Below are 26,765 nucleotides of genomic sequence, written 5' to 3' on the forward strand. Positions count from 1 at the left end.
GAGTATAGAAGAGAATAGAATATTGTTTTCATAATAATGATGGTAGTGTATGTGAGGATGGCTGGAAATGCTGTGGACATCAAGTCCGTATAAATAACTGTGAGCGCACCCTTTTCGTCTTGACCAGTTCACAATGGAAAGGTCATATACCCAGATAACCGTATATAAGTATCTAGCTTAAGCAGTCAGGCGCTAACATTCTTGCAATTGTGAAATGAACGACACTTCTCAACTGCTCTGGATGCGCGTTGCACATAATGGTGACCGCTACGGCTTTCGACGGTGTGATGTTCCATTGTTGATATGTGTAGAAACCGCAGCAACGTTCCCGAGGAGGAAGATTGCAGATTATTCGAAAGCTCTTCTCGCCATCACACTACATTTAAGAGTGGGAGAAACTCACAGCATTGAGCTGTAGCTACCAACTTATTATATAACGACGAGGAAGTAAGTTCAGACCGTACAAGCAAAGACTTGCTACAGAGCTCAGAGATCTGAACCTGTTCTCACTCTGAGTTATAACCGCGACTGCTACTATAGATTCTTGAACTTATCTGGACAAGAACAATAGCATTGTCCAAGCATGACTCTTTGTCTCTGAGATTTCCCATATCGAGTTCTTTGAAACCCTCATGTATGTATAGAAGAAGTCATAAATACTAGACCCCAATTCAAGTACCATTCTGTGAAGTCTTCTATCTCAACTGTCCTCTTCCAAGAATATGTATTTTTCTCACGAGTACAAAATATGTTTGACAGAAGTATTATTAGCCCCCTTCCCCCTTTTTAGTTTGTAATGACAAGCGCCATCACGATATAGCACAATCGCACAATCCGCTTGTTAATTGTTCTGCTTGTTTTGTCTAGAACGGATTTTAAAAGATATCGATGAATATGTAAAACAGCCTCCTACCTACATATATAATACCTAATAAGTATGTACGGTGGTTCAATTTTAGCGTGTGTAAATGCTAGTGGTGTGTACTACGTTATACGTACTGTACTGTACGGATTATAAATAAATCTGTGTTACCCATAATGATGAAATGACGATCAATAATATAATAATTAATCTTCAAAAATTGCATTGAATGGAATTGAATTGAACAAAACAATTGAATCTTATCAAGTCCAAATCTTCAAATACTCCTTTCCTTAATCTTTGGGTCCAGATACCAGACAATAGAAAAATAATATTTTCGCGATCAATAGAAAATTTATTTTCTGCCGTACAATAACATTGTACCTTCCCTGCGCGTGTGAAGAAGTCCCCAAAGTTGACATGGTCGCTTGCTATTGCCCATACCGTACCAGACATCACATCTCCCGACCCTAATATTTAGTTGAAGTCACATTGAATTTTATTTTCAATCACATAATATGATCTGCGACCATCATATTCTTCAATGTCTTTAAGCAGAAGAACTACAAGGAAATCTGAAGCTCTCACAAGTTCATCTGGAAACACAATCGCGATGGCTCCAGGCGTCAACCACAACCTTGGATCGTATACACACACATACTCCCAGTCCAATATCAATGGCAGGAAACGGGCACGAGAATCTGCTGATAGCGACGATCATCTATTATCCAAAGCGAAGTTATCAAAGCTCGCCATCGAGATACCAGCTCCAAAATTAAAATCGCTTCCACCAAGAAAACGATCAGGCGTCATCAAATCGAACGCGAACCCCGACTCTGCGAACTCCGTGCAACATCCACAAATAGCAACAACAGCAGATGTACGAACAGCACATCCGCCATCCCAGAATTCACAACAACAACAAGAACAACAACCTCCTCCTCCTACAAAACACCAGAATAAAGTTGCCAATGGCATCAAACACGAGCTGGATAGATTACAGGACAAGCTTCTACAGGCGGACAAGGCCGATTTGAAGGATGAAAGGCGGAAGCTTCGATCGCAAGAAGGGACAAAATTCAAGAGTGAATTGTCTGCATATTTCCCAGAGTACGATGAAGTTATTGGAAATGTTCCCAAGGAAGAACGTGAGTTTTTATTATTATTGTGAAAATTGGTGCTTCAAATTGTAGCTGACTCCCCTTTCCAGATTTCCTAGATGTCGATACGCCCATCATAATCATCGATAGCTCCAAACCTTCTTCCAAACCTCTGCGTACCTCCAAGAAGAAGGAATCCAACACCGAATATGCGGTCAAAGAATACCCATCCTCTCTCTTCACCAACCTCCATGGTACACACAAGGTGGACTTTTCCGAATTTACTCCTATGGACTGCGATGGGGACCCTCTGTCGGAGGAGCACTTCAAGACACTTCACAAACGACCAGAACGCCAAGAGAAGGCTGTGCGGAACGCAGACAAGAGCCGAGCTCAACATGAGAGAGATTCGGTCATTCGACTGATGGAAGGCCTACAAGGGCCGGACTGGCTGAAGACCCTCGGAGTTAGTGGCATTACTGAGGGTAGGAAGAAGGAGTTCGAATCGGCACGACAATACTTCGTTAAAGGGTGCGAGTCGATCCTTGAGAAATTCCGGATCTGGAAGGATGACGAGAAGCAAAGAAAGTTGAAGAAAGAACGCGCCATAGCTGAAGCACAAGCAAGAGCTGAGGCAGAATCAGAAGAAGGTGAGGACTCGGAGGATGATCTCGAAAGCAACGGTGATCCTCCTGACCTTAGTGACATCGATGCTTCTGCAGCAAGACAACTGCACGATGAGGCAATCGCTAGTTCTACTCCTCGACCAAAGGCTAGAACAAACCCTGTGCTTGTTGGTGCACCTGCTGTTGAGAGAGAATTCAAATCATTCTTCGCAAAACCATATTTGCGGGAGGCAGCACTTGGAAAGCACAGGCGTAGTGGTAGAACCGTTGCCGCCTGGGGACATCCCGTCCCTGAACTTCCAGAAGTAGCTGAATTTGACTTGCCGGAGGAATTTCTTGATGAGGAAACATTGAAAACTCATGCGAGAAAGAAGAGAAGAGATAGGAGAATTGCAAAAGATTGAATATGCAGTTCTGGGCAATTTTAGGGCTTGGGAGTATAGGAGAAATGTCAATTTGAAAGTGCTTCAGTTGACTTGGGATGTACAATATGGTGGTTTGGGTGGCTTGGGTATGCATGACCAGGGGAAATTGGTCCTGAGGAGTTATATTTGTTGACCTTTGCTAACATTACTTGTATAATGTGTACAATACTATCGAACTAATGAAAGACAAAGTTATGTTAGATGAATACTACGTTACTGTCTTCGAGATGTCTGATCATTATCAAACCATGAAAGTGGTGTCTGTGTGAGTGATTGATGCCCGGCTGTGTATAATATTCTGTCGCCATTGACTCTCCGGCTTCTCGAGTATGATCTGCATCTATCATCGTTTCTTACCTCGCTTTTCCACCTCTCTTTTCCTCACCCTATCATCTAAAATCATTTTACATGTCAACTAAATTTATACTTGGAACAGGAGGTTCCAACTGAGATAGTTTCCTAATGTCCAATAAGTAGTTTGACAGTGAATTTATTTTGGTCTATATTGCATGATTACTTTTTGAAGGGGTCATCTGGCAGTGGTGATATATGCGCGAATAATGAGACCCAGTGGCCTCAAGACATTGATATCCACCATGTCAGATGTGAAGCAAAGCAGCAATTGCTACCTAGCAGGTGTTTAGCATCACTTTCAAATTAAACCTCGATTCGAATTCTTCTAATTACAGCCCATAATTTGAAAACCCTCGAACACGTTCAATATGATTAGTGATATAGAAAATGACAATGATTTACTCGATAACTGGTCACGCACAGTTGTGCTTAATGATCCATGGCCACACGAAAACAGTTTTGGCGCTTCTCTTGGACTTACGAAGGCGGAACATGAGAAAGAAGAGATTGCGAAGACTGGACGTGGATTTGGAGGTGAGCTGTAGCACAAGAAGTATGACCTTCCCTCTTTACTCAACCACTCACAATTGAATAAAACTTGAATGATGGACTACTAACATGTGAATATATTCTTGAAGACCAAGAGCTCCATGCACTCTTCTGATGCGCCATAGAGAAATGGAAGACAAATCGTTGAAAAAAATTGGGCAGCCGCAGTATCACAATATATCACACAAGTAGTTGGAAAAATGTTCTGGAACTATGCTTGAATTGTTTGCCTGGAAAAGTATCTCCCTCATTCACAAGTAAGTCTTTCGTTATTTGCCGAAGTGCTAAGATATCACAATTTGCAACGATAAGTAGTCTTAATATACTTATTACATAAAGGTGACATTAAAGACGAAATTACATATCACCATCGGGCGACGGCGGGGCGGAGGACTTTTATTCGGGACAACATTGCCTATATCCCTGGATTTTTGCAGAACTGCAGATTCGTCGCCGAAAAGTCACACATCAAAGAGCTAGGAGGACTTTCTGAAGAGCGACAGTGGCGGGGACTTGGTTTATGGATCCTAGCTGCTAAGGGAAAGCATTTGGGGATTGATTTACCTATGGACCTTGATAAGAAGGAAGAAATCAGGTACTGAAATGGGGTTTTGAATTCAACGGAATATTTTGTTGAGTGTGAGAAGGAAGCTTTGAAGGAAACATTTGAGGAACGTAGTTTGGTCTTGAGAACAAAATGAGCAGAATCAAGATGCATTACCTAGCCTTTGACTTGAAGTGAACATCATGATCGTGGGATCATCGGATCATTGTTGATCTACCAATATAAAATCGACATAATCTGGCGTCAAGATTACTATGCGAGGTGAACAAGGCAACTTGTAACGAAATGAAAAAAAAGTAGGCAGATGACTACATATATACTCAATATAAAAATACTATTCAAAACTAAAGAGATGAATCACCTGTGATGTTCAATGAATAGGCGGAGCCGCGGCGCTTCTACAGATGCATATCGCTTAGCGCGTTAAAGCTACAGCACCCTCAGCCTCGCGTTCCTCGACACCTTTATAAATAATATCAAGGCGATGCGCAACAACTGCGACAGCCGTTTTCACGTCCGTACGATTTCGATATCACTGTATTTTACCTCTGAGAATTGTTTGCGCACGTAGTCGCAACTTTTCTTCGTCAAAATTTCTTATGCGCGCACAAGCTAGAGGTTGATACCTTCGTCATTGGTGGGACACGATAGCTACATACTACCTAGAGTTAAATAATTGTCATAACGATCACTTTCTTTCCAACACCCCTCTTGCGGCTTGTAATTTTCTGCCAATTTTCTTGCGGCCACGATCTTGGCAGACCAATTTTTCCTCTTTAAGAAGTCCAAGTCCAACTACCTAATCGACAATCTCATAAGCCACGATTTGCGATTCTCTCGAACCCACGAACGACGACGCCCTTTGTTTCTACGTCGCATTATCGTGACTTGTCCACAATACAACGAGGGTATTAGCAATAAGGCATAGCGAGGATAAAATACGCGGGAGGTAGTTTGTCACGGCACGGTTTCAAGTCTTGCTGGCTCTCGCCTTCGGGAGACCAGCCAGCGCAAGATCTTAGTCGCATAAATCACATATTAGTGGTGTGCTTCGTTCAAATCAAATCAGAACAATCGAACTCGCCATAAGATACGTGGCGACAGGATAGGATCATTTCGAAAATGCCTGCTTTATTACTGAATCACGACGGCCGTGAAGGTGCGCCAACCGCGAAGGAAGATCCTGCGGATTATGGCTTCATAGTAGTACATCAAAAGGTCGAGCTCGAAATTGATTTTTCGACGAAGAGTCTGCGGGGCAAAACTCACATTGAAATTCTTCCACAGACAAAAGAACTTCAGACTATACACATACATGCACGACAATGCTCTATACCACAAAGAGAGGTTTTGGTGAATGGCCGGGTTGCGTCTTTCTCGTACGAAGATCCTCACAAAAAATTGGAAGTCCCCGAGTATTTTTCATGGGATGCAGAATCGCATAAGATGCAAAGCGAAAGAGTGAAGTTCATGACTTCGGACAACAAGCTAGAAGGTACGATAGAGATCGAGCTACCGGATAGTGTGAAAATTGAAGAAATTGATTCATTCTCGGAAAAGGCAGCAACCCCGGTCACTCAACGTGCTGGTGGTATCGCTGCAGCCCGCAACTCGTCAGTTGCTCTTGAAGGAGGTTCAGCTCCACTTCCTGTTTTTGCCGCGAAGACGGCTGCAGAACAGGCATCTAGATTCAAGCCTTTGACTGTCACTATTCCTTTCGTTACTACACAAATTCGAGATGGCCTACAGTTCGTAGGAGTTGAGGAGGGGGATGTGAGATTCCCTCATGTTTATACCAAACATTCCATAGAGCGAGGCGTGGCATGCAGTATTTTCCCCTGTGTTGATGATTCAGCGATGAGATGTTCGTGGGATATTTCCATCAAGTGTTCAAGAACACTTGGAGATGCACTCAAGCGACGACCCAACATCCACAACCACAAATCAGGACACACAAATGCAGCTTCTCAGAAGACAGATATTGATGAAGTCTTCCTCAACGACGAAGAGAAGCTTCTTGAGATGGCAGTGATCTGTTCTGGTGAACAAGTCGATGAAGTGATTGATTTGGATGATAGTTCCAAAAAGATTGTGTCGTTTCAATGCACTTCTGATATAGCTGCAACACATGTAGGTTTCTCCATTGGTCCGTTTGAACAAGTCGATTTGTCAGAATATAGAGAGGGCGAAGATGAAGAACGACTTGGGCAAGGTCAGTCAACTGCAATATATGGCTACTGCCTACCCAGAAGATCAGAAGAATTGAGGAATACTTGTGCACCATTGGCTCATGCCATTGATCACTTTGTACTTAGTTTGGGCAGTTTCCCATTTTCAGAGTCAAAATTTGTCTTTGTTGATGACCAGGTAAATGACACGGAACACACCGCATCTCTATCCATTTGCAGTAATCGACTTCTATTCCCGGAAGATATTATCGATCCAGAGATGGACATTGTCAGAAAACTGGTTCACGCCATTGCTAGCCAATACGTTGGCGTTGGCATTGTGTCAGACGGTCGTGCTGATAGATGGCTCATCGCCGGGATTTCTCATTTCATGACAAACACTTTTATGAAAAATCTTTGTGGAAACAACGAATTCATGTTTCGTCAAAAACTGAATACAGAGCGACTTGTCAAGTTGGATATAGACCGACCGTCCCTGCACGCCCTTGGTGAGATTGTGGATGTATGTGATGATTTCCGAGAATTTATGGAGTTAAAAGCTCCTCTCGTTCTTTTTATCCTGGACAAGCGTATCGCGAAAGCTCAAGGAGGCACTGGTATATCGAGAGTCATTTCTAAGATGATTGTTAACGCAAATGCTAATGGGGGCACCGATTCTACAATATCGACAGAAGGATTCCGCAAAAGTTGTGAGAAAATCACCAAGTACAGAGATACTGATTCCTTCTTCACTCAATGGGTTCATAGCTCAGGATGTCCACACTTTACTATCACCCAAAAGTTCAACAAGAAGAGATTGTGTGTGGAAATGACAATTACACAGACTCAGGCACACCTGGAGACAGAACCTAAATTGCACAAGGATGGCTTCTACAGGGCTTTTAAGGAGTCGGATAGTGGAGTAAATCAACCAAAAGCACAAAGTACATTCACTGGACCGTTGACAATTCGAATTCATGAGGCTGATGGTACACCCTATGAACATATCGTTATGATCAGAGAGAAGACATCAAGAATTGAAATTCCGTATAATACAAAGTACAAACGTCTCAAGCGCAATCGGCGTATGAAGGAACGCGCAAATGCAGGAACCGCTATGGATGGCCTCGAAAATCATGACGACGCTCTCATTTACTGTTTAGGGGATGTACTGCAATCACCGCAAGATATGCAAGAGTGGGGTTTACGAGATTGGGATCCGATCACAGAAGCGAAGATGGAAGCTGAATCATATGAGTGGATTCGTGTTGACGCCGACTTTGAATGGATTTGCGACAAGAAGTTCACTGGCATGGAAGCATACATGTATGTTTCCCAGCTTCAACAAGATCGCGATATCTCGGCTCAATATGAATCCATGGCATACCTTGACAATGCTCCTCCTCATCCACTCGTTGCTACGTTCCTGATTAGAACATTAATGGACAGGCGTTATTTCTATGGCATTCGAGCAATGGCTGCAAAATCTCTTGCCAAGCACGCAGTAGAGAAAGATGTAAAATGGATAGGTCTTAAGCATCTCGAAAAAGCTTACCATGAATTCTTTTATTTTCCGGGTGCAAAAACACCCAAGGCAAACGATTTTTCTGACAAGCAAGCTTACTGGATTGAATGCGCTATTATTGAGGCAGTGTCAAGGATCAGAAGCATGTACGATTCTACTTGCCCCTCATCAGCGCAAAAGTTCATAATTGAAGCTCTTCGCTTCAACGACAACGGAAACAACCCCTACTCAGACTGTTTCAAGATTGCGAACATTTTAAAGTCATTGGCAAACTCTTTGATTCCTGGTGCAAAGGGCGTCAATAATGACGTGCTTCAACTCGACGACGCTGAAGAAACTGAAGGAAAGGCAGGAATTATAGATTATCGAACGATAATTTTGGAAGAGCTGGACAGATATAGTAGGATGGATGAGTGGCTAGATTCTTACCAGAATATTTACACAGTCACAGTCATAGAGTGTAAGCTGAAGTTGATGAACGCTGGTGTGATACCAGTGGATGCACTTGACTTTGCTCAGTACTTTCACGATGGCAGTGCTCAACGTGTGCGAATTAAGGCTGCTTGGGCACTTGCCGACCTTGGGTTTTTGAAGAGCACTGCTGTAGCGTGTCTACTTGTGACTGCTGCGAGCACAGATCCATCACCCTGGGTCCGAAGTGAACTGACAAAGGTGTTCTATTATGGACTGGGAGTCCTTGGACTTGGCGAATACAAAAACAAACGAGTTGCCGCTCCTGTAGCGAAGGATGGCTTGATTATCGAAGAAGCTTCCACGACTGCACGTCAGGAACAAGCCGAGCGCAGTAACGTAATTGGCGCACTGGCTTCACTCAAGTTGGAAGTCGGAGGAAATACTGATTTGAAGAATGCCTTGTGGAAAGCTGTTCTCTCTCCTGTGATCACAGTGGCAGAACAAATGGATTTCCTTCAACTCTGCACAATGTTCTGCTATCCCAAGGAGTCTTTGACCTTGAAGCTAAAGTTACCTCGTTATTGGAAGGTCGAGCATCGTGGCAAGGTATGTTATATGATACTATTACTGGTAGCGTTCTTTATACTAATCATACATAGGGTCGATTGGTCTTCAAACACACCGATAAAGTTCGGACCAAAGTTCGCAAGATCAAACCCGCCGCTGTTCCTACACCTCATCCACCAGTAGAAACCTCCACCGTCGCTCAACCCGTTCAAGCACCACCGCTAGAAAGACCATCACTGCCACTCAAGTTGAAAATTGGCAGTTCATCTGCTCACAAGCTCAACAATCCATCTGCTATTAAACTTGGCACCCCATCATCTGCCATTAAGCTTGGGTCACCATCTGCTATCAAGCTTAACAACTCACCTGCTCTTAAGTTTGGCAGCTCATCCGGTGGGCTCAAGATAGGCACATCATCTTCTGGGGTCCCTAAGCATTCCAGCTCAGCAGTAGCATCATCGTCATCATCATCCGGAATCCCCAAGTCTTCAACCTCTTCAGGATCATCATCCGCAACTTCTAAGTTTTCAGGCTTCTCAACATCGTCATCTGGACTTTCTAAGCCTTCTTCAAGCTCTTCAAGTGGATCGAAATATTCTACCTCTACACACCCTCCCTCAGTAGCATCGAAACCTTCTGGTTCACTCAAATTTTCTAGTTCATCCGGTGATATGAAACCACCTAAGCGACCTCTTCCGGCTGATATTGCAGAGAGTTCTAATTCTCTACATAGGGACAAGAAACAATATGAGGGTTCTAGCTCGTTACATAAAGATAGAAAACATTATGAGATTTCAAACTCGCTACACAAGGAGAAGAAACAGAGAAAGATGGTTAAACTCAAGATTCCTCCATCCAGGTTGAAAGAAATTCTTGCGTCCACCCCCAACCCTACAGCAAAAGCTTCATTATCGTCTCAATCTCAATCTTCATCCCAATCCACTTCGAACCCAAAACGGCCATCTCCGAGACCTTCCCCGAGACCTTCATCCGCACAACCGGTTAGGGCTAGTCCTGCCCTTTCTACTTCATCTAGTTCGTCAACCCACACATCTTCCAACTTCAAAAAGTCAACAAGTTCAATTCCGGGCGCAGCAACTATTCGAAAACCTCTCCCCGAAGGCAGAAAACCTTTACCAGATTCGGCACAAGGTCTTTCGCAGGCACCTCCCACTTCTGCTGATGCGCCGGTAGTACCCAAGAAGACAACCATTAAGCTCAACTTCAAACCCAAACCCAAACCTTCATTCTCTTGATAGAATTGAAGATCAAATTTCTTTCTTCTCTCTTTATATTTTTTACTTCAATTTTTTTCTATGGCATTAATTGATCTGCATTTAGCGAAAAGGCGTCTCGGTTATGGATGATTTCGCAAATTTGTACATAAGGGGGGGCTGGATTGGCCGGCTTCTTCTCAAGAGGTATACACCCGGAAGGAAGGAGAAAATGGAGGCGTTTTTGTGAGAGCACGTTTTTGCCACATGATTGCAATCGATCATGACGAGAACGGAGGAATTTTGGGCTTCCTTTGTCCTTTGAATGATTCTCTAAAAGGGAGGATGGGAGGATTATAAGATGCTGACTGAGTAAACGTATACTCCATATTACTTAGTTAATAAATGCAGATGAATCGGTATCTTCATTTTGGTTTTGTGAACTGTATATGATGTGCTTAGATATTTGTTGAGTGCTTCCGCGGCTTGATTTCTCGGGTTCCCTCGAAATTTCAACGGGGCGAAGGTTTGCAGGGTGTACAGTATAACAACGCCTTTCCCAGCCATTCTTCAGATTGACAGACCTGATCGCATAATTTGCTCTTCATATCTAATAAAACCTCGCCATCACCTTTCTACCCTCCTTTCCATGGTCTGACATTCTAGTCTCGATCTGTATCATGCGCCCTTTCAATGTAAAAACATGTCATATCCTAAAGGTGTATTTTCGCTTCAAGTTTCAAGTTGAAGATGCAGGTAGTCTTGGGCTTTTAGATATCAAAGCCCGGTTGGGATGAACGGGGGTATTAGCTATATATGATTAGAAGGGCTGATGAGGGTGCAGGAGTGAAGGTCCGTTTAAGATGAGGATGGAGGATTGGTGATGCACATATGGGGAGGGATTTGGGAGAGTTGAGATGATGGAGATTGCGAATAGCTGGGCAATGGAAAAACTTCAGACGGGTAGGATATTACACAATGGACGTCGCACTTTTCAGTGCTCATGTTGATTTTTAACAACCAGGTGGTTTCTTGAGCCAACGTAAGATAGCTTAATGTTTCAATTAAATTTCGATGAGCAAGCCGCCTTGTTCATATTTCCAATTGCATACTTTTTGGGAGCATTATTTATTTTGTTCATCGAATGTGTGACTCCATTGCGCCTTTGCATCCAACCATATAATCCAAATATACTCCAGTATCCATATACTCAAATATATTCACAACCTATACTTTTCCCCAAATGTATCCATGAAATCATTGAACAGAAAACCACCACATTCGATCACCACAGATCATCTCCCCGACGCACTGCTGTTCCCACCGCCTAATCCCAGCCTCTCCTCTCTACTCCTCTGCTCCCTCTCCTCCCTTGCTCTCTGTAACACCCTAGTGGGTCTCTGTCCTTCTCTCTCCCTAAGTCTCTCCCTCATTGCCCTCTCCTCCCTCTCCCTCAATATCTGTCTATCCTCATCCTCACTTATTTCGTTCTCATTTTCCGCATTCCCATCCCCTTCCAGATCCAGTCCCCTCCCAGCAGCTCTTTCCCTCGCAGCATCAACTCTCCTCTGCGCAGCTATCGCCTGCAACTCCCTGTATTTATCCCCTTTGACAGCTCCAAAATCTTGTCTTTGTCTCGCTTTTCTGTGGCGTGCTGCTGCTGCCATGGCTTCTCTCTCTGCTTCTTCATCACGCTCGGCTTGCCGAGAGTCTTCATAAATAGCTATATCTTCCGTGGTAAGAGTAATGGTTGTTGGGGCGCGGCGGAGCATTGTGAGCGTGATATGGTTGGAGAACGGTTATAAAATGAACTCGTGCTTTGTGGTGTTGATTTGATGTTGAGTTTGATGGGGGTTCGATAGCAAATATATAGTTCCTCGTCTACTTCTTTGCGAGAGAAGAACTTTCTAGTTCCGTTATACTCGTAGCAAGTCGCGGGCCGTATGCGAAAACAATATTCTCAAAATGGATACCAATGTGATAGTGTGTTGTTGATATCCTTAACAATCCAAGGCTGAGAAAACGTGGGGGTTCCTCTGTCTCTCCAAAAGTTTTGTTGCACTTCTGTTCGCGCTAACAAATATGGGGCTTTTGCAGAAAGTATAATTTTCTTCGCAATTCCAAAAACTTCAGACCTTCATGAATTCGAAAAAAACTATCTCGGGGATTTTGATAGGAATTTCGTTGAACAATCGATCGGGGCGTATCAAAGGATTTGTGAGAGGCTACTATTTTGCCTTGTTTACACTGAACAACCGTGCAGATAGCCTCATGCTTTTAGTGTCCAAATTCACTGATCGATATGCATTGATACCTAAGGCAAACATAATATTTTCTTAGAATCTCCAGATTGATAGAGGGGAGAGAGAGGACGATTTGATAAGTGACAAGAAGCGCTACACATCATGTTTACACGGCATGTGCAATCAGCGATTGGAGGTGTCAGACCTTTGGGACATGATTTGACGAGGGTTTCGGAGGGTATTAAGGCGAGTTTGAGGGCTTTTAGTAGTTCTGTTAGGAGGAGTGAGGAGGGGAAGGGTAATGATGATAGTAAGTTTTTATCTTTCTTCGGAGGGTTCGAAGCTTCACCCAGTGTTCAGCATGATCAGGAAGCAGTGAACTTGGAACCCCAGCTTATGGATAGAACCATAATAAATTAACAATAGCCAGGTCAACCACGTTCCACTCGCGCAGAACGCAGCTCCATTGCCACAGCCGACATTTCCTCACTCGCATCACAACCCTCCCGCGGAATCGACGCTCGCTCACTAGCAGCACGTCCTCCTCCTGGTCAAACCTTTACTATTTCCCGCCGTATCGATGATAGTGGCCCACGAGTTCGAGCACCTGGTGCCCGTCATAGTCCCAATTATCGCGGACGAGGGGGTGCGCTTTCTGGAGGAGCTGGTACTGGAAGACTTGGTGCCGGAGCTGGAAAAGGAGGTATGAGAAGTGGACCCGGTGGTGCAGGAGGAGCTTCTGCACGAGGAGGACGAGGGGGGCGTGGAGGACGCGGAGGAAAATCTCGTCTCCGTGCAGGACCTAAACCCGCAGATGTGGAATTAGATGAATATGATCCTCCATATACAGTTGAAGAACAACAATACCTGGATAGTCAAGAGGGAGGAGAGTTCGTCTTTTATAATCCAGTCACCTCAATGTCTGATTTGGAGAGTTGGGGCCCGGCAATTGCGACAAGTTCGAGTACAAACGGATTGAAGGAATCGATAATCTATAAGATGCAAGTTGTGAGCGGAACATTGGCACAAAAAGATGTACCGACCCCGCTGGAAAGACATTTGGCGAATTTGGAAAGGGGTATGGGTACGGTATTTGAGAGCAAAGAGGAGAAGGAGACATTAGAGAAATGGAGGGATGGGGAGGAGGCATGGAGAAATGAGGTTAGGTGGAAGGTCCATAAAGATTTTAAGGTCGAGGGATTGAAGGAGGAAGAGAAAGAGGCAATTTTGAAGGAAATGGTTGCAGGTGTGTACCCAAAACCAGGAGATGTTGAGAAAAACATTTTTGGTGAAATTGAAAGGCTCTCGAGGAAGAACGAGACTTTCTTGCAAGATGACTCGAGGTCATTTGCGGAAAAGCTACAAAGCATGTTACCAGCTGATGAGGTAGCCAATATAAAAAAGGCGAAGGGACCTACGATATAGGTTAATTCTATGTCCTATACAGTGTACTCATAAAAATATAAAAATGGTATTGTACAAAAGATCATACACCGTCAAAAATTCAACTTTTAAATCTCCATATCATCACAGTCCTAGCTTGTAAGATCTTTTAGACCATGCGTCTCTCTCCTCCGGGACTATTTTGCCTCTTCTAACAACTCCATTCCCCTCCCCTCGTCTAACAACCCCACCCCCCTAACTCTAAGCCTGCTCCATACCCTTCCTTGCCGCATCAACGATCTGCTTCACTTCCCCATTCCCTTTCTCAACAACCTTCTCCATCTCCTTATGCGCCTTCTTTGAATCGTCAGGTCTAACCGTTTTCTTTACTTCCATTGCTCTTAACTTTTTCTGCATTGCTCCTCTTGCATTACGAACTCCATTACTAGCCATTTCTCCTGCTTTTGAAGCTGCTTGCAGTGCTGCATCGCGGGATTCTTTGGTAGGTGGTGGTATGGGGATGTTTAACGCGAGAGGGTTGTGTGGATCGGGTGTAGGTTGGAGGGAAAGGGTGGAGGATTGGATGGTGGAGAGGATAGGTTTGATGTGCTGGTTTGAGGGTTAATTTGTATTTGCTGTTTAAAATATGAGACGTGGATGGAGAGTCTAGAAATGAAAGTATGTAGGACACAAAAAGAAGAAATAATCAACATACATCCTTCTCCCCAACAAGCACAACGACGCTTCGTCCCCCTTTCGGCAACACCTGCGCCAAATCGCCTAACCGAAAACTTTCTTTCGCATCTTTCCCTAACTTCACTCGCAGTCCTTCTAATACCTCTGGATTGAACCTTCCTCCAGTTCGTAATTTCCCTAAATCATTCTTGAGTTTCTCGAGAGATTTGTCAATTCCAGCTTGTAGTGTGGAAAAATCAAAAGGATCATTGTCTTCTGCTGCGGCGGAGGAAGAGGTGGAGGAGGAATTATCTGATTCGGATGAAGAATTTTTATTGCCCTTATCTTTCTTCTTGAGAAATGTTGGGGTCGACTGGAATTGGAGAGAAGAGCTGCTGCTCAGGGAACGGCAGTGAGGGGTGTTTTGATATCGGGTGGGTAGGCTCAATTGGAGGGGTCGTATCTCTAAAATTGATGCATTTTGTGAATTGGAACTTAGAAGATTACGTCTCAATGCCTGAGCAGAACGCAGAGATATACGAGGTGGCATTTTGTGAGGAATGTGCGGAACAATCGAGAATTGAATTGTGATTGTGAGAATTTTAGACAAGGCGGGATTGAGGCCTCGTCTGTCTTGAAAATAATATTTCAGCCTTAATGGATCTGCATATTGCGGGGATTGGTACGTGCGTTTGAGCTCGAGGCGAGCTTCACTTGACCGCGAGACGGCCTCGAATGGTGTACATCTTGAGAACATCTGAGTATATATTGACATTTATGATAATATCAATTTGTAGTCGATCACACATGATCGTCAGATGGTCACAAAATCAAATTCTTTGAACACATTTATTTTATTCTCAATTTTGAAGTATTGATTGTCTGATATGATACGTTCCTACATATTAAATGTAGGACAGTGCTGTTTTGGTATTATTGTTCTGTTTGTCCATACATAGGCTAATGAATAGAATGCTACTCCTAAATATCTAGCAGGGGAGGAGCTCATTGTATGATTTCTAAACACTTGCATGCATGTTGAATATATGCATTTTTGTTAAGATGGTAAAACTCTATAAAGTTGTGCAGCTACATTCGTCTACTTTCATGCAGAGTGAGGGGTTTCGATTAGTTTAGCCGACAGCAAGGTGTACTATCATCCCAAACATCATATTCTTTTATAAATTAGCAAGTGAGAACACATGTACATGTCTTTTCTTATATCTAAGGCAAATGCATCTATTTCAACTTTTCCAATAATCCCCATCTCCAATCTGCAAAAGTGATTGGCAGCATTTTTACGACATCCAACCCACCGTGAACCCACAGCCTCGACGGCCTCCCTTATGAAATCTCAATTGATATCCTCACCCGAATCTTTCTCGCTCTTCTTGAACTTCCGCCCTTTCATGAACAGTCTTGGTACAAAGATTATGAGCATGTTCACCCTCCAACCACCAGGGCCTCCTTCCCCCTCCTCGAAGACCACATTCTCAAACCTACCATCTCTCTCCACACTACCTTAACCACGCAGGAGGCAATTACCAGCCGCCTCCATCTTCTCTCCTCTTAGCTAATCGATATAATCCCTTCGAAGATAATGGCCTGTACTATGCCTTGCATTCCTTCTCCTTCGTCATGCACCCCGCATACCTCAAAATAAACTCTCGATCTCGATCTCGACCTCTTCATTTGCGAATCTTCTCTCCATCTTTATCACATGTTCTGAATTCGATTCGCTCATTAGAAATCACCATATTGTAATGATTTAAACTTCATATCCTATTCCAAACACTATCCGACTTTATCCACAAAGGATACCTCCGCATTCTCGAGGTAGTAACAGAAGGTGCCTCCAATTGTTGGATTGAATATTTTCGTTACCATCACCCAGTCAGTCATCATTCCCCTGAAGCTCTATGCTTAGAAGCATGGCCTGCTTTGTAAGACCTTCTTGAGGATGCTACTTTAGAATAGGCGAGATTATGGAGTTAAAGAAGCTTGGTAGTCGGGGCAACAGAAGGAGTTTAGAGAAGAGAACAAGCGTCGTATGTGAGCTGGTTGCTTAAACGGAAATCAAAAGGGTCAGAGGATACTTGGTTTATTGAGACATATGATAATCATATTGTTAAATACTTGAAGAGGCGTATTGATGGGTCGTTGATGCCACGTTTTTCATTCTTGAATTTGGGTTTTGGAATGTATGAACAGTCTCGTTTGTTTGGAGCCGTGTAGTCTCATGCTTCGTATTTGGTGTACTCTAGATTATACCTTGATAATTCTCATAGTATTAATGTAATAGAGACATTCTAGCATCTTCGAATAGGAAGCGGTGTTACGCCATCATCGGGAATTTGAACTTATCTCTTTACCTTCTCGTAATGTAGACCGCATGTTCGAAGCGCTTGCATTGTCTCAGTCTAAGACAGACGTTCGAAAATTGAATTGGAAAACTTTCCATGTCATCATCACCTTTTCCAGGTTTGCTTTTACAACATCAACACAACATAGCATATAGTTGGAACATATATAAAGTTTTTAACGTGATCAATTTGATATTTTTTTGCTTATTAACACCCCTTGGTCTACGGGCAATCTTTTTATGCCTGTAGACAAACATCAAAGAAATATCGGAACCGTAAAATAGCCAGACGACCATGCAAATAACGGATAAGTGACTTTTTATAAACCCAATATGAGCCTGTGACCAGAGGGTCCAGTCCATTTCATCCGTGTCATGAACTCATATGCATCAATAACTTCTTCCACATTCCTCTCCACCACCCAATGACTCAAATCACACTTTAACGAGTGGACATGGCCTTGGTGACAGCTCTCTTCAAAGCGAGCTCCTTCTTCTTCAAGTCATCAGAAGTGGAATCCTCAATCTCGAGTTGAGCCATAGCATCACTCAAAGCAGACTCAATCTTCTCCTTGTTACCACGCTTGAACTTGATGGACATAGTTGGGTCGGAGATGATCTCCTCAACTCTTGAAATGTATGACTCGAGTTGTTGCTTGGACTCGAATCTCTTGCTGAAAGCATCATCACTGCTCTTGAACTCAGCAGCATCTGCAACCATCTTCTCGATCTCGGAAGATGAGAGCTTACCAACGGAGTTGGCAATTGTGATGTTGGCACTACGTCCAGAGGTCTTCTCGGTAGCGGTGACCTTCAAGATACCGTTGACATCGACCTCGAAGACGACCTCGAGAACTGCATCACCTGCCTTCATTGGTGGGATAGGAGCAAGGGTGAACTCTCCGAGGGAAGTGTTGTCTTCGCAGTTAACACGCTCTCCTTGGAAAACAGGGAATTGAACGGTCTGTTGGTTGTCACTAACCTTTGAGGGCATTAGTAAATTGTCTAACAAATCTTAAACATACAAGAAGTACAAAGGGGGTTGATGTTTGAAGTCAGATGTTGAGGACGCGTGAAATTTTCAAATCACGTGGGATACTCAAACCAGACCAGACATTCAGACCGAGTCAGACAATCAGCCCAAGTCAGGAATTCGAACAAATTCGAATATTCAATCCAAGTTAGATATCCAAACAGGTTCGGATATTCAGACAGGGTTAAAAAATCAAAGGCGCTCAAATAAACAGACAAGGTTGAAGAATGAAACGGGGCCAAATGATGAGCCGAAACTGAAGAATCAGAAGCATGTGTAGAGGGAATAAGCTTACAGTGGTGAAGGTTCTCTTCTTGATAGTCTAGATTAAATGAGTCAGTATTGCCGCTAAAAACTTTTGTGAAGATTTTACATACTGGGACAGTTTGACCTCTGGTAACGACAGGGGCGAAAATGTTACCCTCCATGGCAACACCGAGGGAAAGTGGGACGACATCCAAAAGGAGGAGGTCAGCAGTCTCAGCAGAGGTAGCCTTTCCGGAAAGGATACCAGCTTGAACAGCAGCACCGTAGGCAACAGCCTCATCAGGGTTGATGCTCTTCTCCAACTTCTTGTTGTCAAAGAACTCACTCAAGAGCTTTTGGATCTTTGGGATACGGGTAGAACCACCGACAAGAACGATTTCGTCAACCTTGCTCTTATCAATGCTGGCATCCTTGAGAACTTGTGCAACAGGGTCCAAAGTACCGGAGAAAGCCTTGGCGTTAAGGTCCTCGAATCTAGCACGGGTGATTTGAGCATTGAAGTCCTCACCGTCGAACAAAGAGTCGATCTCAACGTTGGTGGAGGCACCGTTGGAGAGGGTTCTCTTAGCACGTTCGCAAGCAGTTCTGAGACGACGGAGAGCACGGGGGTCGTTGGACAAGTCCTTCTTGGTCTTTCTGGTGAACTCCTTCTTGAAGTGGTCAAGGAGGTTGGTATCGAAATCTTGACCTCCCAAATGGGTGTCACCGGCAGTAGCCTTGACAGTGAAGACACCACCTTGGATGTTAAGGAGGGAAACATCGAAAGTTCCACCACCGAGATCATAGATGAGAACGTTACGTTCCTTGTTGGACTTTCCAGCACCGAGACCGTAAGCGATGGCAGCAGCAGTAGGCTCGTTGATGATACGGAGAACGTTAAGACCAGCGATGGCACCAGCATCCTTGGTAGCTTGACGTTGGTTGTCGTTGAAGTAAGCTGGAACAGTGATGACGGCCTTCTCAACCTTCTTGCCCAACTTAACTTCGGCGATTTCCTTCATCTGCAATTCAAGTATTGTTAGCAAACTCGCTACCGAGGAGTGGGGTGTGAAAAACTTGCCTTGGTCAAAACCATAGATGAGATCTCTTGTGGGGAGAAGGTCTTCTCCTCTCCGAGATACTCAACTTGAACGAATGGGGATCCATCCTTGTCAACAACGGTGAAAGGCCATGATTGAATATCCTAGAAGATGTGTTAGTGACTGCTTATTGATACCAAGACATTCGGGAGAAAAATGAAGAATTTTCGTCGCAAAATCCGACATATTTCGATTTCTGAGAATCTTGATGAAGTAAATTTGAGTAAATACCTTTGTGGTGTGGGGGTCATCGAATCTTCTTCCGATCAAACGCCTGTATATCCATTAACATCTTGTTGTAGTCGCGAAAGTCGAGATACTGACTTGATATCAAAGATGGTGTTCTTTGGGTTCATGGCGGCATTGTTCTTAGCAGACTCACCGATCAAACGCTCCTTGTCGGTGAAGGAAACGAAAGATGGGGTGGTGAAGCTACCTTGCTCGTTGGCAACTGGTGATATCGATCAGTATTAAGTCTTGGTTGTCGAAGCCCGATTTGCGAAATCGATTTTCCGGGAGAAGAGGAATACGTACTGATCTCAACATTGGTACCCTCGTAAACAGCAACACAAGAGTATGTGGTTCCTGCGCGTCGTAGATGATTAGCGTTCGTTCTTGATATTGAAGAAGTATTGCGAGATTTTTGAAGATTTTGACAAAGAGAGAATCATGCCCCTCATCCACAATCTTCAAAATTCGGAGGAAAATCTTATCTTACCAAGATCGATACCAATGGCACCCTCGTAAACTTCGTCGGCCATCTTGAAGAATGTATTGGGGTAGAAGAAGAATTTATGGTAATAAAAAACTTCAAAGAAGACGGTATGGAAGGAGGGAAAAAAAGAAGAAATTTAAAATTTGATCGCGGGGAGAGAGAAGATAAATTTACCAAAATCCAGTGGGATTTTTCATTGAGCTAATTTCTTCGTCCGTGCCCTTTCGCCTCGCTCCCGCTCTACACGTGATTTTCGCAATAGAAATTTTCACGACAAGCAAAAAATTGCTAGCTCTTCTTATTACCTAGGCATTTACATTTTACTAAGCTATTAAAGGAATCACTCAGGTCCCTTGACTCCATTCTCATATTTACCGTGCCCAATGCTTGATGTTCAATTGTACAATGTGGAACCATCAATCAACTTCAGAATTTCTGAATGGTTGAAATCCCATGGTTGACCTGCCTATAAAAATTCACTCTTTGCCGATAGCGATAGCGGGGTGATAACGGAGGAGCAAGGAGAAGAATCTTGCAAAGAATCGCAGGTAGATACTAAGTAGTATATACATCTGATTGCTTGAACATTTTACATACCATTCTCGAATTTGAGTTGCTTTTCTTTCGCATTCAATCGATAAACATCTCCTTGGATGATCTGCATAATCACCCCCCCTAGTAATACTTTAGGGCTAGGGTTTTGGAACCATGTATATGATCCTGCAGACCGAGAAGAGAGCAATCTGCGTGTATAAGTTCATTTGGATTTGTAACTATATTTAGACTTTTAAATAGTGTTCAATTGTTCAAACTTTATAAGACCTTGATATTACGAATCTGTGGAAATACGATAAAGAAGACTTCTACTTATTAGTGACAGGCATATCCAGTGAGTATCGACTGCACAATTCATCAGGGTAGCATAATATTTCGATCGACCGAAGCAAACCGTGTGTCCACCTCGCTTCCTCAATCCTTCAACGGAACCATGAGATCTAAAAACGTACAAACAAGATTTAATAACCAAATACGGAAAGTTTCTGAAGTTGAAAGGGTGCTAATGTTCAAACGGTCGATCACTATAGCAACTGCAAATGGGTCTACAATCTGGTACATATTTCCTGGTCTTCACTCCCCTCTCGCTTCAAAATCGCTTCGCCAATTAGGGGCCCTGCTATGTACACTGCCGTAGTAACACTTCGAGTAATGTTAAATAATTAGGGCTTGAGATGAATGGTCGAAGTTGAGGGGGGATAGTCAAGAATGACAGATGGGTGTTTTATGCACGGGAGGTAAGGAAGAATGGCCAATGCCGGGCAAGAAACGGTCAGCGATGAGAGGATGGTAATTAGGATGAGAGAAAGAAGTAGACATAGGCTAGAAACAGTACATGTCCAGGAGAAGAATAGTCAGGGGTGGGAGAGATGCCTAAGATACACTATTAGCGATTGAAGAGGTGGACTTCATAACTAGCGAGAAAATTATCTTCTGAATCTTCTGTGAATATACCATTTCAGAAAATCAAGTTTTTTCCTCTTCATACAAATTAAGCCTTTGACAGTACTCGGAGACAACCATTGTGCAAAGGTAGCTCCTGGGAGGTTGTTTGCTGAAATACAACATGATTTCATTGCCCTATGCAGATCATCATGCAATCACACCATTTGAATCGAATTAGGAGGGGACCCCTTCGTGCCTAAGAAAGCCACTTCATTAAGCTAGATCTTGATATCCTGATCCTTCTGTTGCAATGGTGTAGTGCAGGAAAAGACCACAGGTAAACTTCCTGCTGCTTTCACCTTACCCGGCGAACTTGGACTTGGATTTCTGGATCATATGTAAATCGCGATTCTTGGCAATTAACTCAAAGTATTCATGTTTTAGCGAGCGCGATAGGGGTGTCTCGATTTCTTCAAATGCTTCTCATGGAGGGTGATATGCAAGATGTTCTTCTTCGAGATACCATTTTTCATAATTGGATCCCCGGCCATAAAGGCCACACCAAGTTCTCAACTTCCTCCCAAATTGCACTGTGCGATTTGTCATTTACGTTGGTCCTCGGGTTTGACCATTTACGTGAACGGAAATCGTATTGACCAGCTTGAATGGCGATACAGCAAAGACTCATCGGTGCATAGAATTCCAGCGTTCTTGATATTAGTATATGAGCGGTAAAATACTGTTGCAACAGACCCTCTTCTCTGAGCCGAGCTCTCCTTGCTGTCGCATATCCATTCTCATCAAAAGTTACTCACGTAAAATAAATGTTTATGTCTAGCAGCAAAAACAACGTTGAATCCCACCCGGGTATCCCCAATATTTTAGTTAACCTCAGACATTACATCTATACAAAGCAATCCACCGTTCCCTCGCTCCCCAATCTCTGCTCCATAAATTTCCAAATCAAATCGACTCCTGAACTCACACTCAAGCGTCGAAGTGCATAGTCTCAATCACTACATGCATTCGAGAAGAAAGAGAAATTCATGATGTGTTTACCTCCGTGCGGATTAAAGCAGAAATGTTGCTTGTAGACGTATGGCCAGAATATCCAATTATCCGGCTTGTATTTTGACAATACCAAACTTTGAAAAATTCTGATCCTTTTAAACGTTGGAGAATGAAATTCGATTGCGGTCCGAATATCAGGCACACTAAACACGATCGATGGAAAGAAAGCTCCAAGAATTAGTATGGGATAGAAGTGTCAACGGGCTTGAATTTTGGCGAAAGTTGCATAAGGCCAGTTGAATGATAGGATAATAACCAAGTTCATGTGCAATATTTAGGTAACCAAATTCATGGTCGGTCATCCAGCGAACAAACTGGAGCCACTTGACCGAGTCATCGAAGGCCGACCAACACATATCTGATAGCTTGGATAGATTCACGTGAAGTATTGGAAACTCAGGCTTAATTATCAGGAAACTGGGCTTCTTCGCTGTTCATATTTCTACTGAATGTTAAAAGTACTTATATGGCGCGCGCCAAGGACACGTGCCTCTTCTCCCCTCTCAAACTCCAGAACTGGATATCTAACACAGCTCTATTATCATATCATGGCCATCCCCATTTCCTTATGATACATAAATTACTTGTACAATGCCGAACCTCACCATTTGCCAAACCACAAAATTGCGATAGGCCTCTGAGACGCCCCCTAATATTTAATCTTAGACTCAGAAAATCAGAATGCCAAAATAACGCCTACCATTGCTACCGTAGGTTAGTCTCATAGCCTTGGATTACAAAACAATACTCTTGTCAGTTTCTCATCAAATTAGCAAACACTGTGACCTTTTCTATCTCAACTTCAGGCCCACCAGCAGGCTTTACTGTACCCTTAGGAAGGGCTGCAATTAATTCAACTTCAATCTTGTTAACACCAGGAACAAGCCGAGCTTCAAAAAGAGGTTGTCGGGGGTCGACTCCATGATTTGGTATGAGTGGTATAGCATGCAATCTAGTTACTCCAGACGTAACAAAGATCTTATATTGACGCTCGAGTAAAGCTTGAGCGATTGTTGGTTTGATTTGAAGATAATAATGCGTCGAAGGGAGGTTGATCGTGATAGATTGTTGCGCTAATGTTGCGGATGGGGGTAGATCCATATGGAAATGACGAGAAACATTAAGACGTGGATGAGTTGCGATACTCAGATTTGTGATCATAGCATGAGAAGCATCTAAATTTTGTTAGCACTGTAGCTGAGTACAAGAAAATTATACTAACTTTTCCCTGGTGCCCTGAATTTGGAATCAAAACCAAGATTTGCGGGTTGGTGATTAAATGATTGTGCATAGCCACCTTGATTATATGAGTTTTGATTAGATGCATTGGGTGTATTTGGTGGAAGCATATTACTTGGAGCCAGTGTTGGCGTCGAGCCGGTTTGATTGACGAGCCTTGGAGTGGATTGCATTGGGGCAGGCGAATTGCGCAAAGCTTCCTCGCCTTTTACAAGTACACTTTTAGAAAGGGTTGGAGATGCTGCAGAATTTGACATACTCCTAGCTCTTTCTAATTGGTCTAGTCTTGGAGCAGGCGTCGCAACTGAGTGGGAACCACCAAATGGGTTTCTACGGGTCTCGCTGTTGGAAGAGGCTGTAGAAGCTACAGTTCCGTTGGAACCACTAGTCAATGGAGCCGGTGAGTCCGCTGCTCTAGCTACTCCGACTCTCAAAGTGATCTTCGGAGTAGGTTCAGGTGCCTTAACATTGATTTTTATCTTTGGAATCACGGGCTCGGGCACAACTTTCTTAGCTTCTTCCAAAGTTTTCTTGAAAAAGACCTGACAAAGATGTTAATAAAGAAGTGGCAAATGAGAGGGCGGTCACGTACCTCAAGATCTCTTGCTAGGTTGAAGATTTCACTTCCGTCTTCATTGTAGTGATACGCATTCTTCCATATCAAACTTGCATCTTCTTCAAGAGCAGCCCATGACTTAAAATCGCTGACACCCGTGGCATGCTTTCCCCCAAAAGTTCCTTTAACACGCTTTTGCAAATCCTTCAAGCAGTGTGGGTTTGGGATCACTTGATAATAGTCCTTTAGACTACGTGGAGGTAGTGAAACAAACGGTTCAAACTCAAAGAAATCATCACTAAATTGATAATTAGCGTAGGTCAACAATGCAATTCATTGTACTTACGATGGGTCTTCTTTATGTGAGAGAACATCTGCTAAAATCTTCTCTTGCGCTTGTTGGAAACTAAGTCCCGCAAAGCTGATACCAGCATATTGTGAGTCGGACACTGCGGGAGTAGTGCTCTTACGTGGTGCCAAGGGATTCTTTGGGGGTCGACCTCTTCGTTTTACGACCGGTTGTGGCTCAATCTTTATTTCTTCCGCCTCAAAATCTTCTGGCTCTCCTTCCGCATCTATATCACTATCATCTTGCACAATCGGTACAGGCGTGGGCTCAACATGCTTAGGATGTGCTGGTATAGACCCAGCAGGTTTAGAACCCGGATTATATTCGATCGGTTCGAGAACTTCAATAGGCGTAGGCTCTAACTTCATTCCTGGATTTGTCTTATATTCTGGATTATTGTCCGTCATAAATTTGACTACTGCCTTTCTTATCCGTTCAGCATCGCGATGGATTATAGATTCTCGTTCATTGTAATCCTTTGCGTTTTTTACCAACCGCTTGAAGAAACTCTCAAGTTCAGATAAAGTAGCAAAGGCAAAATTGTCCAACTTCTCTTGAATGGTGTCAAAGGCGATTGGCATCTTCGTAACGGCATAATAGGCGGCGAATTCTTTTCTATCGGGGAGGGTGAGGAAATTGGTCGCGAAAGGTCGCCCCCTATAAAAGATAAAGCCATTAGTGGGTTGTACTGAGAATTGAAGGAGTTATATTAATTGTAAATTTAGAGCAATGGAGGTGATAATCGTGGTGGTAGCCAAATGCGCGTACACGACGACCCCTCCATCGCATACCCAAGATTGGTGAGATAGCAGATCTATCGCGAAAAGAAATCATTTAGAGAGAGGTTAACCTACTGTTTATCCAGACCCGTCCTCAGTTGATTCAAAAGTATCAATCCATAATACGTTGTTGTTTCTGGTGTCTGACCTTGGCTCAGATCACCATTCTATTCATTGTTAGTCTCGTTCTCTTGTCATTTTCGCATTCATAGTATTTATGAAGGATGATTGACAGAAAGTATAAGAAGAAGTGGTTGTGCGCCGGCTCACTTCCCTGGCCGCCAATGGAGAAAGAGCTGGTAGTTATTTAAACCCCACGAGCAATGCACCCAAACTTTTGAATCTTCTGTCTTACATCGATTCGCAACAATATCAACCACGAAATAGGCGCAAACTTACAATGGGAAGCTTTCTTCTCTTCGCAGCGCGATCCGCATCATCTTGATCCGCAGCGCTATCACCATTAACCTTTCTCTTTGGATCCATCTTGTTATCTATCGTATTGTGCCGTGTCGTGTTGTATTGTATCGTACGGTACGGTTTCGGATGATGACTCCTCGTGTACTTTTTCGCAGATGTACTTGAATCGAATCTGCGAATTGATGCGAAATTCCAATGAAGAATGCGGACGCGTCAAAGCCGAATATGCGCGTTCTGAAGCTTTACAAACTTCGAAGTACTGATGGGGAGATATGCAGGGGTAATGATCTTTTGATTTGGTTGCTCCGATTTACCACGCAACAAGGATGAAGATACGATAATGATGAATGAAATTTCTCGGATTGGAGTATTGGATGAGTATCATGTAAAACTGGAATTTCAAAGAATTTCTTGGGAATTCAATGTTGGCGAGATTTGTTTCAAGGAAAGTTGCAATTTGTATTCTCAACTCAACTCAATCAATCAACAGTTTCCAACATCCACTGAAGCGATAAAACATTCAGAGTCAGTCCTGGCAATGAATTGGAATTGGAGGGTTGTATCACATGACGGTTCGAGAGAAGGTGATGATGCCTCAGGCTGTTATAAAAAGTCTTGGTCATGCCATGCCATGCTACCTGCAGTGGTGGTTTGATTGGACACACGTAATGAAAGGAACAAGGCTGCACATCAAACTTTTCAACAAGGCTGTGCTTCACCCTTTCAACAAGGCTGGACTCCACTTTACCTCCCGACACAAACAAGTAAAAGGTCACTGAGCTTTT

At 43.3% G+C, this 26,765-nt stretch overlaps 7 protein-coding genes across 7 annotated transcripts; 3 read left to right on the top strand and 4 right to left on the bottom strand.

Annotated features, from left to right (window-relative positions):
* Positions 1-1,406: 1,406 nt before the first annotated feature.
* On the top strand, positions 1,407-2,992 carry EAF02_003266 (uncharacterized protein; the record flags this gene model as incomplete). Its single annotated transcript, XM_038899314.1, has 2 exons — positions 1,407-2,010; positions 2,073-2,992. The coding sequence occupies 2 exons, from the start codon at positions 1,407-1,409 to the stop codon at positions 2,990-2,992; spliced, it is 1,524 nt and encodes a 507-aa protein (XP_038761602.1).
* Positions 2,993-5,603: 2,611 nt separating this feature from the next.
* On the top strand, positions 5,604-10,411 carry EAF02_003267 (uncharacterized protein; the record flags this gene model as incomplete). The annotated part of the gene is made up of 2 exons (XM_038899315.1): positions 5,604-9,194; positions 9,248-10,411. 2 exons carry the CDS (start codon positions 5,604-5,606, stop codon positions 10,409-10,411), a joined length of 4,755 nt encoding a protein of 1,584 aa, XP_038761603.1.
* Positions 10,412-11,664: 1,253 nt separating this feature from the next.
* EAF02_003268 (uncharacterized protein) lies at positions 11,665-12,141 on the bottom strand (the record flags this gene model as incomplete). Its single annotated transcript, XM_038899316.1, has 1 exon — positions 11,665-12,141. The coding sequence occupies one exon, from the start codon at positions 12,139-12,141 to the stop codon at positions 11,665-11,667; it is 477 nt and encodes a 158-aa protein (XP_038761604.1).
* Positions 12,142-12,774: 633 nt separating this feature from the next.
* Positions 12,775-14,037, top strand: EAF02_003269 (uncharacterized protein; the record flags this gene model as incomplete). The annotated part of the gene is made up of 2 exons (XM_038899317.1): positions 12,775-12,922; positions 13,043-14,037. 2 exons carry the CDS (start codon positions 12,775-12,777, stop codon positions 14,035-14,037), a joined length of 1,143 nt encoding a protein of 380 aa, XP_038761605.1.
* A 219-nt stretch (positions 14,038-14,256) lies between these two features.
* Positions 14,257-15,220, bottom strand: EAF02_003270 (uncharacterized protein; the record flags this gene model as incomplete). Its single annotated transcript, XM_038899318.1, has 2 exons — positions 14,257-14,604; positions 14,711-15,220. 2 exons carry the CDS (start codon positions 15,218-15,220, stop codon positions 14,257-14,259), a joined length of 858 nt encoding a protein of 285 aa, XP_038761606.1.
* Positions 15,221-17,474: 2,254 nt separating this feature from the next.
* Positions 17,475-20,172, bottom strand: EAF02_003271 (uncharacterized protein; the record flags this gene model as incomplete). The annotated part of the gene is made up of 8 exons (XM_038899319.1): positions 17,475-18,014; positions 18,361-18,387; positions 18,443-19,333; positions 19,393-19,515; positions 19,643-19,685; positions 19,736-19,862; positions 19,946-19,996; positions 20,130-20,172. The coding sequence occupies 8 exons, from the start codon at positions 20,170-20,172 to the stop codon at positions 17,475-17,477; spliced, it is 1,845 nt and encodes a 614-aa protein (XP_038761607.1).
* Positions 20,173-23,390: 3,218 nt separating this feature from the next.
* EAF02_003272 (uncharacterized protein) lies at positions 23,391-26,046 on the bottom strand (the record flags this gene model as incomplete). The annotated part of the gene is made up of 6 exons (XM_038899320.1): positions 23,391-23,812; positions 23,860-24,418; positions 24,469-24,730; positions 24,779-25,438; positions 25,636-25,727; positions 25,960-26,046. The coding sequence occupies 6 exons, from the start codon at positions 26,044-26,046 to the stop codon at positions 23,391-23,393; spliced, it is 2,082 nt and encodes a 693-aa protein (XP_038761608.1).
* Between the last annotated feature and the right edge of the window lie 719 nt (positions 26,047-26,765).

The sequence above is a fragment of the Botrytis sinoallii genome, assembly GCF_014898435.1.
Source record: "Botrytis sinoallii strain Bc 23 chromosome Unknown BSIN_004, whole genome shotgun sequence".
Classification (NCBI taxonomy): Eukaryota; Fungi; Ascomycota; class Leotiomycetes; order Helotiales; family Sclerotiniaceae; genus Botrytis; species Botrytis sinoallii.